The 13,529-nt window shown below is 43.1% G+C and overlaps 1 protein-coding gene across 1 annotated transcript in view; it reads left to right on the top strand.

The window, feature by feature from the left end:
- The window catches only part of LOC308330341 (extended synaptotagmin-1-like), a 48,443-nt gene that overhangs the window by 16,565 nt on the left and 18,349 nt on the right, over positions 1–13,529 (top strand). The window contains exons 12-28 of the mRNA XM_080785190.1: positions 151–199; positions 869–958; positions 1,527–1,622; positions 2,348–2,419; positions 3,853–3,939; positions 4,401–4,550; positions 5,233–5,346; positions 7,006–7,182; positions 7,535–7,620; positions 8,387–8,435; positions 9,269–9,358; positions 9,652–9,747; positions 10,078–10,149; positions 10,656–10,742; positions 12,576–12,722; positions 13,043–13,131; positions 13,350–13,425. Of these exons, the coding sequence (XP_080641316.1) occupies positions 151–199; positions 869–958; positions 1,527–1,622; positions 2,348–2,419; positions 3,853–3,939; positions 4,401–4,550; positions 5,233–5,346; positions 7,006–7,182; positions 7,535–7,620; positions 8,387–8,435; positions 9,269–9,358; positions 9,652–9,747; positions 10,078–10,149; positions 10,656–10,742; positions 12,576–12,722; positions 13,043–13,131; positions 13,350–13,425 (1,627 nt within the window). The remainder of the gene's footprint in view (positions 1–150; positions 200–868; positions 959–1,526; positions 1,623–2,347; positions 2,420–3,852; positions 3,940–4,400; positions 4,551–5,232; positions 5,347–7,005; positions 7,183–7,534; positions 7,621–8,386; positions 8,436–9,268; positions 9,359–9,651; positions 9,748–10,077; positions 10,150–10,655; positions 10,743–12,575; positions 12,723–13,042; positions 13,132–13,349; positions 13,426–13,529) is intronic.

Below are 13,529 nucleotides of genomic sequence, written 5' to 3'. Positions count from 1 at the left end.
TGTCAGGATGTAGAAGACATTTTTAGAATCTGATCTCAGGTCAAAATGGTACAGTACAGTACGTATAATAAAAGTGATGTATTATTAGACTATCCCCTATCTCTCTTTGTTTCACTCACCTGTATATCCGTCATGTTCTCCTCCATACAGGACCAAGATGGACCTGGGAATCGTGAGGAAATCAATAGTGGTTGATGACGTGAGTGTCAGCTCATTATAGCATATAATTATTATTATTATTATTACAAAAATAAAACAGGGGCGACGATAATGGTCTCTGTTGGACGGAAACCGCATGTCTATGAAAGGATTCAAGTTCAAAAGCGTCAATCTACACAAGCTCTAAACGCGTTGCGAGCTTGTAGATCTGCTATACTTTTGTGTGACGCTGTAGTGTGATCAAGTATAGGATGTACATTTTGAAATAAAATAAATGAATACAGTTCAAATAGATAAGAGGTTTCTGCCCAACAGCGATGATATACTCCACTGTTAGAATGCTCCTGGTTTCAACAAAAAAGCCTAAAGGATTTTTTTAGCTGTTGGTCCCCAGCTAAATGATGGACCAACCAAACGGAACCTTATTAGATCTTTAACTCCTGAGAGTCTAAAATGAAACCAAATGGAACGACAAAGTCGTATATCCAACGATGACAGAGTATTCTTTCGTTTTGGGTCTGAATGTCATCAAAATGGTGGTCTGTGTTGGATCAAAATGCAGAATAAATATTGGGCTTTGATATGAAAAGTGTTGAAACCACTGACAGAGTTTATCACTGTAAAATGATTTATAGGATTTTCTTCCTCAGTGGTTCACGTTGAAAGTCAATGTATTCATAATGTATATTTATGTATATTTATATTTCAGTGGTTCACGTTGAAAGACACCAAATCAGGACGAGTCCATCTGAGAATGGAGTGGTTGAAGCTGCTGCCTGACACTGATCGCCTGGATGAGGTAATTATATATAGTGAAGAGAAGAGAGTCCACACATAGTGATAGTGATAGTTGTTAGTACCGGTATGTGACAACCTCCCTTTTATCTGGGTCGTCACGTCCCGTGACTGACGTTGACTGGGTAGGCAATTGAGTGACATACCAAGACACACCAATGAGTGACATACCACCAATGAGTGACATACCCAGATAAAAGGGAGGTTGTCACATCATACTAACTACTAACACCTGTGGCCGAAACGTTGTGTCTTATATTATGGTGTTTTAAATAAAAGAAAACACCATTGGAGCAAACCTGTGACTCTCTTTACTTTAGAATTAGCCTCGGAGAGACCGCAGACGTTTCGTTTTCACAAGAAATAGAAAAGCCTGGCCAAATTTGGTGGCCAAATATGGTGGCCAAACGTCAGTGTTCTCCGCTGTTTTCTACCGAGGAGGGGGGGGGGGATGCGCTCAGATCAATGAACCAATAGGATCCTCTGGCTGATCCAGCCGGCACCCGCCCCTCTGTGCCATGTATATCGTAGTCTCATATAAGCATCACCGTGGTCCAAACATCTTGTTTCAGGTCCTTCTGAAGAACTCCAGTGTTTCCAGTAAGTCCGCTGACCCTCCGTCTGCGGCCATCTTGATCGTCTATCTGGACAAGGCTGAGTCACTTCCTGTGAGTCAATTAAACCACCCCCTCCTTCCCGCACGCACGCACGCACGCACCCACGCACGCACACACACACACACACACACACACACACACACACACACACACACACGCACACGCACACGCACACGCACACACGCACACACACACACACACACTGTCTAGAGCTAAAATGGGGGGGTTTAAAAGGTTGAAGATCACACTGCTGCAGTACTGTACCCGGGTGGTGGTCGAGGCAGCTGTTGTCTGGTTGACATACCAGACTGTCTTTGCCTTGACCTCTGACCCTGTCCACACGTGCGTGCGTGCGTGCGTGCGTGCATGGCTGTGTGCGTGTTGAAATGTCACACTGACTATCAAGACCATGACAATTTGGGCCCTATTTCTGTCAGTGCCTCACCACGTATCCCTGAACGTCTTTGCCTTTTGCCTTTGACATGTTTAGAAATGTTACATTCGGAGTATTGATCATCTAACTCTGAGGGTGCATAAAAGCCTAGTCTTATAGTGGATGAAACATCACAATCTTAGTCTTTTAGTCAACAAAATAAACACTGCATTAATTTTGTCCAATCTCAGAGTTAAATTACCAGTCAGGAGTTTTACTCTGCATGTGTATTCATTCAGTGTGTGTGTGTGTGTGTGTGTGTGTGTGTGTGTGTGTGTGTGTGTGTGTGTGTGTGTGTGCGTGTGCGTGTGCATGTGCGTGTGCGTGTGCGTGCACTTTTCAGATGAAGAAGGGAAATAAGGATCCTAATCCCGTGGTGCAGTTGTCTGTTCAGGACATCACTAAAGAGAGCAAGGTACGATTGATAACAGGAAATATACAGTAAGGTGCATTTAACAGGAAATAAGGTACGCCAAGCAGACGAGGCAGATTCTTCTCTGAAAAGCCCCGCCTTCCATTTCCCCCCAAAACCGGGAGGTTGAAATGTTCCATTACTACATCACGCTAATAAGTCTGATCTCTCTTTTTAGAAGCGTTAATATTCTAAACGAGATGCTTGATGAGGTCAGAAATTAGGACAGAACATCGCCGTTCTGATGGATTCAGAGAGGATATAGGCTCATTCATAGTCTGGATTTCCGGTGGTGAGGTGACCACCGAACTACAACATGACGTCACGATGAAGAGCAAACCACCGCCACCGCTCCAGCCCTTCTCTCTGTTTTTACTCACCACCGCTCAACGTTATTTCAGCTCCGGTGGTCACCTCACCACCGGAGCGGTGGTCACCTCACCACCGAAAATCCAGACTATGAATGAGCCTATATTCTCTCTGAATGATAAAGGATGATTGTTGGCCCCTAAACAAGGAAGTGAATTTCTATATAACCCTTTACTGGTAGACACCCCTCCTGCATTGCATATGATTCAAGCGGGGTGGGAAACCGAATTGGGTACCACTCTGTCAGATACATTTCGGTACAATTAACTCAACCTCTTCCTGTGCGAGACTTGGTCTCATCCAATTTAAAGTTACTTCACAGGATACATCATAGCAAAGCCAGACTATCGAGAACATACCCAGATCTCTCTGACGCCTGCGATAGATGCTCTCAGCTGGCACCAGCGGATTTGACTCATCATACAGTATGTTTTGGTCATGCCCAAGCCTGGTGGACGGACTACTGGAGAAATGTCTTTATTGTTATCTCTGAAATTCTAGGACTGAATGAATGTGGATCCTTCACCTTGCATTGCTATTTTCGGTGTCCCTGAAGAGGGAACCAGACTGAACAATAGATAAAAAAAATTATAGTCTCATACTGAATGTGGATCCTTCACCTTGCGTTGCTATTTTCGGTGTCCCTGAAGAGGGAACCAGACTGAACAATAGATCAAAAAGATTATAGTCTCATTCGCTTCTTTAATCACGTGTGTATGTGAATGGCTGCGTGCGCACGCAAAACATGTCCGCGAGCGCTGAGCAAGGTGTTGCCTATCAGCAACGGCCGCTGTTAAAAAAAAAAAGAAAGAAAAAGTTTTAGCGATGGGGTTTTATAAAGGACCTAAAGACATTTGGACACGTCTGTGGCACCCCGTGGTTTTATTTGAGAGTACGTGTGGACACATCACAAGTGTTAACAGGAAATATGGCATGTTTAACATGAAATAAGGTACAGTTAACATGAAATAAGGTACACAGGAAACACTAATGAATGAATGAATAAGTGAAGATGTATGTATAACGATTTATATTTATGTATAACTCTGTTTTAACTCTAACCAAAGACGTGTTGGACCACGGTGGACCCAGCCTGGGAGGACGCCTTCACCTTCTTCATCCAAGACCCTCGCAAGCAGGACATAGATATACAGGTACTAGATTATAGCAATACATATAGATATACAGGTATAACAGCTAGACTAACAGCAAAAGATTTCAGGTCACTGAAATATAGCCTGGAACTCACCTATGCTTTTTATGGCATAGGCAGCTCCCGGCAGGATCCGCCGGGAGAAACTATGCGCAGCTGCGCGACATGAGACTAATTACTTAGAGCGACAGAGAGAGAGGAGTGTGTGTGTACATGTGTGCGTGTTGTGTATGTCAATTTTACAAAGGTGCAGACAATCAGAAATCAGCAGAGAGTGAGCAATGTTTGCGCTACTCTATGCCGAATTGAAGTGAACTCAGACCCAGACTTTTTTTTCCTCCCTGGAAATAAAAACGTCTGGGTTTCCGAGGCTACTGAAATATGACTAAAACTAAATGGGATGTTATTCAAAAGACTAAAGACTATATAACTAACTGCTTGTTGTTGGAACCTTGCACCTAGGTGAAGGACTCGGACCGCGTCCAGACCCTGGGCAGTCTGACCATCCCCATGTCTCGCCTGCTGAGCAGCCCGGCGCTGACCCTGGACCAGTGGTTCCAGCTGGACCAGGCCGGCCCGGCCAGCCGCATCTACATCAAAGCTGTACTCAGGGTGAGCAGAGACTCCGTTGATGTTTAAACCATGCAGCGTTTTCAGACCAAGGACCCCTTAGCTGAGAGAGAGATGAAGCAGGGACCCCTTAGCTGAGAGAGAGAGAGAGAGAGAGAGATGAAGCAGGGACCCCTTAGCTGAGAGAGAGAGAGAGAGAGAGAGATGAAGCAGGGACCCCTTAGCTGAGAGAGAGAGAGAGAGAGATGAAGCAGGGTGAGAGTGAGAGAGTCGGTATAGCGCTGTCGCCTCACAGCTAGAAGGTCCTGGGTTCCATTCAGTCAGTAGCAAAAAAAACATGCAGTAATCCTGGTCTCTAAACTGCCTCCCCCTGGCCAGCCGGGGAGCCTGGTGGAGAGGAAAGGAAATGGTTGGTTGGAATAATGTGTTCCTTCCACGGGGAAACTCCCCCTGTCAGGTGATAAGAAGAGACTCATTCCTCATGCATTGAAGGAAGTACTGTATGAGCTCAGTTCGGGGCTCTCCCCAGGTAGGCAGAGGGAGAGTAAGCGCCCCAGGATTACAGTTTAGGCAATTGGCACCGGGTGAAACAATGGTGTTACACAAATCGTAGCATGAAATATTTTAAAGAGAACTTTTTTTTAAAGAACGGCACATCCTGATATTATAGCTTTATCGCTCTCGGTTTGGTCGGTGCTTTAATACACGTCATTTCCATGTTTAGGTTTTGTGGCTGGATGAGGAAAAGATGTCGGCCGTTGTTTCCAGTAAACTACTAGCTGCACTGACCAAACCGCTTCCCCAGAACACTCGCCCTCACCCCACCTTCAGCACAGAGGTATGTGTGACCAAACAGTCACCTCAGCTTCAGCACAGAGGTATGTGTGACCAAACAGACACCCCAGCTAGCTTCAGCACAGAGGTATGTTTGACCAAACAGACACCCCAGCTTCAGCACAGAGGTACAGTATGTGTGACCAAACAGACTCACCACAGAGGTATGGGATGTTTTACAAAGCCTTTAATGCTAAAGCTATTCCACATCCATGGGTTAAAACTATAGGGCTGTCAAACGATTACATGACTTATTCACAGCTTTAAAAAGAAAAAAAATCATGATTAATCTGTCACGATCCCTGACGTTTATTGTTTCAGTCCTTTATCAGATCCTCATTGTAAGTCAAGATTCAAGATTCAAGACTTTATTGCCATGTCAACAGAGTTGATTGGAATTTGTTTCAGTGCACTAAAAACATACATACGATACATACACATATTCACATCAAATAATCAGACAGAACACGATACAAAAGTACAGACATCATATGAGGGGGGCCAATAAATAAGAAGAATGCAAAACGTTACAATCCATGTTGAATAAATAAATAGCAAATTCATCACAGTTCATCGTTTAACAAAGCAGCTTCACGCTGTAAAGTGCGAGTGAAAAGAGGGTCAGCATTCAGGAGGCGAACAGCCTCGGGATAAGTGCTGTTCTTGAAGCGGGAGGTATTGCACTTTAGAGACCGGAGTACATGAGTGTACTTCCTAGTTCTGCTTCCCGTGTTCCAAGTACCTACCGGTAGTACCTTTGTTCCTAGTCTTGTTTATTACTTCCTCGTCTTTGGTCCTGGTCCGTTTTGTCAATAAACTCTGTTGCATTTTGACATCCTCTGCCTCCGCCTGTCTGTCTGCACTCGGGTCCTACACCTTCTCTGCCCTGCACTGTGACATAATCACCATTTTGAGTTACGTCCAAAATGTGCCCTTTTCTTGTGGGAACCGAAAGATTTTGTGACTCTCTAGCTCAGACCAAGAGCTAGAGAGTCACTTTTACCTCCATGTCTCTCAGCACGTTGTCGTGCTACAGTAAGATGTTCAGAAACATCTTCTATGAAATCCTAATGGCCTGTGACATTTCATACACTGTATACACAAGCACTACGTACAGTAGGTATGGGTGGGACGATTCACTCACCTCCCGATTCAATACAAAAGAACCACACCAAAAAATCTAAGGTTTAATTAAGCCTCAGTGTGTGATTTGTCCACCTGGCGGTCAGTATGTGGAACAGCAGGAACTATATTCGTACATGTTATGGTTATAGGAAACGGCGCTAGTGTGCCTTTCAATACTGTTTCACAAGTCACATATTGGAACACAATTCCATGAGATTTTATTTGACTTTAGTCCATGCTCATAGCCTACCGGTATATACTTCTTAACCCATTTTGGTGTTAGCATCATGTCGTGCTTTAGCTATTGAAAAATAGCAGATCTACAAGCTCATAGCGCGCCACCGAGTGGCGCGCTACGAGCTTGTAGGTCTGCTATTTATTTTTTTATCGAAGAGCGACTGACATAGTTCAGACATTTTTTTAAATCTGATCTCAGGTCAGAGTGAAAACTCAGGATGTATAGAAGACATTTTTTAGAATCTGATCTCAGGTACAGAATGGGTTATAATCACGTTGTCTTTAATGCCTGACCGACCAGGGCCTGCTCAGGATCCATCTGCTGGCGGGTCAGAACCTGGTCCCCAAGGACAACCTGATGGGGGGGATGGTGAAGGGGAAGAGTGACCCCTACGTCGTCGTCAACATCGGGGGGGAGACCTTCACCAGCCACGTGGTCAGGTCCAACCTCAACCCCGTGTGGAACGAGATGTACGAGGTACGTGTCGACGTCCCGGCATGAACTCGTTCATATTTTTGGCCGAGCGTGAAGTAACTGAACGTAATGTATTTCTGACGAACGTTATTGTGAACGTGTTCATTCTGGACGTGTGTGTGGCCTTAATATGTAGCAGAAGAAAACACCAATTTGGGGCCCGGTCTTGCTAATAAGCCCCAAATTAACACCAAATTAATGTAATCTCTCTCTGCTGTGCGTCTGTCTGTCTGTCTGTCTGTCTGTCTGTCTGTCTGTCTGTTCTGTTCTGTTCTGTCTGTCTGTCTGTTCTGTCTGTCTGTCTGTCTGTTCTGTCTGTTCTGTCTGTCTGTCTGTCTGTCTGTCTGTGGTCCAGGTGGTTCTGACAGACCTTCCGGGTCAGGAGCTTCATCTGGAGCTTCTGGACAAAGACATGGACATGAAGGACGACTTCATGGGACGGTAAGGGAGAGACATGGACATGGAGATGGTATAGCAAACAACATACAATCATCTCCTTGGAAGTCTTTTTGAATTATATTTTCCTACTTAAGTTTCAGTCACATTTTAGTCATCTGAAATGTTCTAGTCTAGTTAAAGTTTTGACTATTTTAGTTGTCTTAAGCCCTAACCACACCAAAGGGTCACCATGTGCATGCAACTCCTTGCGTCCAAAGGTTAGTTAACGCTAAAACCGTCTCGACCCTTTTGGTGTGGTTTGGGGCCATTGAATTCCATGCGTTGAATCACTATAGGGTCAACGTGGGTCAACGTGCAACAAAGCAAACAAAGACACCGCAGGGACAACGCTAAAACCGCCTTGACCCTTTGGTGTGGTTATAGGGCTTAAATCTACAGTTGATTTAGACGGGCCATGGTGGTGGCGTTATAATTAGGGATGTCCTGTCGTCCGACATTTGCATGAAAATATAATATATCGGAAGAATAATAAGAAAAGTCGGTTTAATGATTTAATATTCTCGAGAATTTATGATAATGTTTATTTTTATTTGGAAAGCCCTACAAATGTTATAATTCCACGACCATATCGGTATCGGTGGGTTGATATAGGTATCGGAAATTAGAAGTTGGACAATAATTCGTGATATATTAGATATCGGCAAAAAAGTCAATATCTGGCATCCCTAGTTATAATGCCTAATTCATGCTGCAAACTCACACGTTGCATGCATTCATTTTTTATTCAATGTCAACATGTCTCCAACAGGTTGAAGATCAGCTTGAAGGACATCATCTCCTCTCAGTACACTGACCAGGTGACAACAGTGTAGTGTCTGTGTCTCTCAGTAAACTATAGGATCATAGAATGCAGAGAGACGGTGTAGTGTCTCAGTAAACTATAGGATCATAGAATGCAGAGAGACAGTGTAGCGTCTCAGTAAACTATAGGATCATAGAATGCAGAGAGACAGTGTAGTGTCTCAGTAAACAATAGGATCGTAGAATGCAGAGAAACAGTGTAGCGTCTCAGTAAACTATAGGATCATAGAATGTAGAGAGACAGTGTAGCGTCTCAGTAAACTATAGGATCATAGAATGCAGAGAGAAAGTGTAGTGTCTCAGTAAACTATAGGATCATATAGAATGCAGAGAGACGGTGTAGTCTCTCAGTAAACTATAGGATTATAGAATGCAGAGAGACAGTGTAGCGTCTCAGTAAACTATAAGATTATAGAATGCAGAGAGACAGTGTAGCGTCTCAGTAAACTATAGGATTATAGAATGCAGAGAGACAGTGTAGCGTCTCAGTAAACTATAGGATCGTAGAATGCAGAGAGACGGTGTAGTCTCTCAGTAAACTATAGGATCATAGAATGCAGAGAGACAGTGTAGTGTCTCAGTAAACTATAGGATTATAGAATGCAGAGAGACAGTGTAGTGTCTCAGTAAACTATAGGATCGTAGAATGCAGAGAGACAGTGTAGTGTCTCAGTACATAATAACTATTTTTGGATCATATTTATCATACTGTATGATCATATTTATCATATAATTCATGTGATTTTATCATATTTATGATACTGTATGCATAGTTCAAGTTTCTAGTGATATGATCATATTTGTCATACTGTACTCATCATGTATCCAGTGGTACAACGTGTGTGATGTGAAGTCCGGTCGGGTTCACCTGGTTCTGGAATGGGTTCCTAGGTCGACAGAGGCCGAGGGTCTGGACCAGGTCTGTATCTTATCATGTACAGTTATCATACAGTACTGGTGTCTCTGTGGGTTTTATTGTATATCTCATGTATGTGTGGGTTCATCATGCACTAATGTATAATGTACTATCTGGTGTCGGTGTGGGTTAGGGTTAAGGTCACTTGTCTTATATCTGCGATGTATAATGTAATATCTGGTGTCTGTGTGGGTTTATCGTATATCTGTTGTCTCAGTGGGTTAGGGTTAAGGTTGCTTGTCTTATATCTGTAATGTATAATATAATATCTGGTCTGGTGTCTCTGTGGGTTGCAGGTTCTCCACTTCCTCTCCAGACAGTCCTACCACAACAAGACGGTTCCCTCGGCTGGCCTACTGTTTGTTTATTTGGAGCGAGCAGACGGCCTTCCTGTATGTTATCTACTGTATATAACTATATTCTATAGGGTATTCTATCTATCTATCTATCTATCTATCTATCTATCTATCTATCTATCTATCTATCTATCTATCTATCTATCTATCTATCTATCTATCTATCTATCTATCTATCTATCTATCTATCTATCTATCTATCTATCTATCTATCTATCTACAGTGTCTTTCTGTCTGTCTGTCTGTCTGTCTGTCTGTCAAAACACTGTGTTAATCACTTTTGAGCTTGTAGGTCTGCTTTTGAATTTTAATCCTGAAAAGTAACAGTTTTGGACTTCTTCTTCTTCTTCTAATTTCTGTCCACAGCTGAAAAAAAGTGGAAAGGAGCCAAAAGTTGGAGCGGAGATGATTCTGCACAAAACGTCTCACAAAACTACAGTAAGACTCTCTTGATGGATGTACCGTAGTGCTGTACCCTTGATGTAGTGTATAAGCTTAGAGCTCTGTTGTTTTTTTGTTTTCTTGGGACCTTCACATAATTCTAGGATCTGCAACGTGGTGGACCAGCTGTTGCACCAATAATGCTGCTGATTGACTTTGCATATTATATTATTACCGTAGTCTCGTTCCAGCTGTTGTTGTGCATTTGTTTTCTCCCCACTTCCGTGTTATCTTCACAGTCGCGCAAATTCCTCCTAATATTAATCAAACTCATCTAAGCATATAGCTTGCTGTGTAGCAGAAATGGAAATAAAAAAAATAAAATGTAAAGATATTATAAGTGTACGGAAATGGCAGCTTCCTTACTCGGATTTATCGGGAGGGGTAGTTCCAGATTCTATATAGCATTTGGAGATCGTGGAATAGCTGTTTGGCTTCGCGAACTGTTCATTAATATTCATTAGTATCCATTATGTTCATGAACTACTGCATCCTCTCTGAAGGTGTGCGATCGAACCACATCACCTCAGTGGAACGAGGCTTTCTGCTTCCTGGTTCGTGACCCCAGAGAAGACATGTTGATCATAAAGGTGAGAACCGTTTATTTCTTTAGATTGTACTCTTGAAGGATGGGAAAACTATAGGACAGTATAAAAAGCAGGTGGCTAGTGCACATCCAGTTCCTATCTGGTGCTGGACTAAGGTGACGTTTCGGCCGCAGGCGGCCTTCATCAGGTGCAGAGGCGCCTGGGAGAAATGCGAGGCCCTGTACGAGATTTCGGGGGGGACATTTTTTGAATTAATTAATGAATTAATACTTACTTTTGCCTTCACTTTCCTACAAATATATTATGCCAGGTTCTCATCTCCAATGAGTAAGAAATTGACGCGCACTGCCCAATTTAGCAGCTTAACAGTGTGAATGCAGAGATGGTGGTCCTCCACATTATGTTATTTTATTTGTTGTAAAGAAGCTATAGTTAACATGACATATGAGTCATGTCAAGCAAGCTGTCACAGGAGGGGTCTCTGGGGCTGACACTGTCTGATGATCTATATGAGCAATTTAACTTTTATATGTATTACTCTACAACGAATACCGATGGAACACAAACCTGTTGCCCTGGTCATAACTGATATAAAACCACCACCCAACCAGTCTGCCCTGCAGTGCAGCTCAAACTACTGGTTATAAAAGTAAAATGAACAGCTGCTTGTGTTGCTGTTATCACATTTGCTTGATTGCCTGCAGTTTGTGATCGATCAAAATTAAATTAGAAAATTGTGAAATCGTGACACTGACTGACTGGACTGACAGAGAGACTGAAAGAGAGAGTGTGTGTGAGAGAGAGAGAGAGGTCGTCGGTCCGTGTGTGACAAATTATTTGAAATAAACCCTTTTTTTTTGTCCACACACAGTCCTACATGACATGACAGCATACCTTCTCACTTCACTCGAGTGACGAGTGGTTTTGTTTGTGAGCGGAGCCGTTGTGCACTCAATTAGCCTATACATGTGTTCAACTTGTTTTTGTTTAGTTTCCATTACGTGTGTATAATTCGACTGCATGTGTTGCGCGGTGGCGCGGCCGATCTACCCTAAAAGCGGCCCTGATCAGGTGATAGTATTTAGTATGTGACAACCCTCCCTTTTATCTGGGTCGCCACGTCACGTGACTGACGTTCACTGGGTAGGTCATTTACAAACACCAATGAGTGACATAAATATGACAATAAGTATGAGTAACCACCACAACAAGACATTTTAAATACATTTGAGATTTTGCACATTTTTTTGTTAAAAATAGTGTTAGTCAGAACAATATCAAAGAGCGCGCCGTACAAGGGCTCTGATCAAAGATAAATGAAGGCTCACATTGAAGATTCAATAATCACTAAATGACTCTCTCTGGACATAATTTGGCCAGTAAAGCACATCAAGACAAATTTAAGTGGACAAGTATTCTAAGTATTACGTGCATCTCAAAAGAGGCCTCTTTTGAGATGCACGTAATACTTCTCTGTACTTTCCATTCCATACTTCCATTCCATTCCACTTAAAACGTCCACCGAAACGTCGTGTCTTATATTATGGCGTCTTAAATCAAACAAGACACCATTGGAGTAAACCTGTGTGCGGACTCTCTTCTCTTCACAAAACTAGGACAGTGTCTTTGTGGCCAATGGGAGATTATCCCACGTCGTGCAAAGCCTGTACTGAAAGGAAGGCTTGTCTGAATGCAGTTTCCCCTGAACCACACCTGCACTCCACTAATATGATTATTGGTTCTGGGGGGGATAGAGGGAGAGTATCGTCCAGGATTACAGTTTTCAAATAATTGTAGTGTAGTAAAAGTACAAATGTTGGCTGTGTGTGTGTGTGTGTGTGTGTGTGTGTGTGTGTGTGTGTGTTGTCCTATCAGCTGTCTCACAGCTGGACTCTTCCCATTGGCTCAGTGGTGGTGCCACTCAGAGAGCTCCTGTCAGAACCACAGCTGGTCCTGGATCAGTGGTTAAACCTGGACGGAGCATCGCCGGATAGCCAGATCCTTCTGAGAGCTGAACTCAAGGTCTGTCTGTCTGTCTGTCTGTCTGTCTGTCTGTCTGTCTGTCTAACGGAATTTCAGCCACTTCTTGATACATGTTAAAGGTATATTCAGTGATTTCACTTAATTCATATATCACTTCTCTTTTTGTTTTGTTGTGATAATCCTCCCTACTATAGAGTGTGCTGACCATATAAGGAGTTCCTCCCTGTCCCCAGTTAACCCCTGGGGGCCGGTCCTTGGTGTGTGTGCTGTTGGCCTGTCGCATGTCTATCTTGTTATCGGGTGGACCGGGTTTTTTTTCCAAATCACCTAAATCACTGAATGCTCCTTTGCACCTACAGATGCTGATCCCGACCAAGTGTCCCGGTGTCACCGCTAAATCCAATCCTCCGTCCACCACTCCTGAACCACAGACCGACCTGAAGCAGAGGTAAACCCCAAGCACCGTTAAACAGACGCCCCCCAGGTTGGCAGAGGAAGTGTAGCGCCCAGGATTACATTAGATAATTGACACTGGGGGGAAAAATGGGTTGCAAAATCGTGGGATAAAAAAAAAACACAGAGGTAAACCCTCTGTTACAAAAAGGGAAAGGCAGAAAAAGAATCATGCATTCTTATATATTTTTTTAATTTTCTTTTTGTTCACAGGTCAAGTTCGGTGGACACTCCGAATTATGGAATGGAGGCCGTTATGGAACCTGAGGTTGGGGAGCTGCAGGCTGAGGTTTGCAATCGTTTTAGATTTCTCATTACAGTTTAGTATTAGTTAGTTGTTTTTTCCTAATTCACTTAGTTGTAATTAGTTTTTTAGAGCGGGTTTGCACATTT

Source organism: Protomyctophum bolini, assembly GCF_963924005.1.
Source record: "Protomyctophum bolini genome assembly, chromosome: 2".
Classification (NCBI taxonomy): Eukaryota; Metazoa; Chordata; class Actinopteri; order Myctophiformes; family Myctophidae; genus Protomyctophum; species Protomyctophum bolini.
The sequence above is the reverse complement of the archived record's forward strand: the minus strand, read 5'-3'. Positions and strand labels throughout refer to the sequence as shown.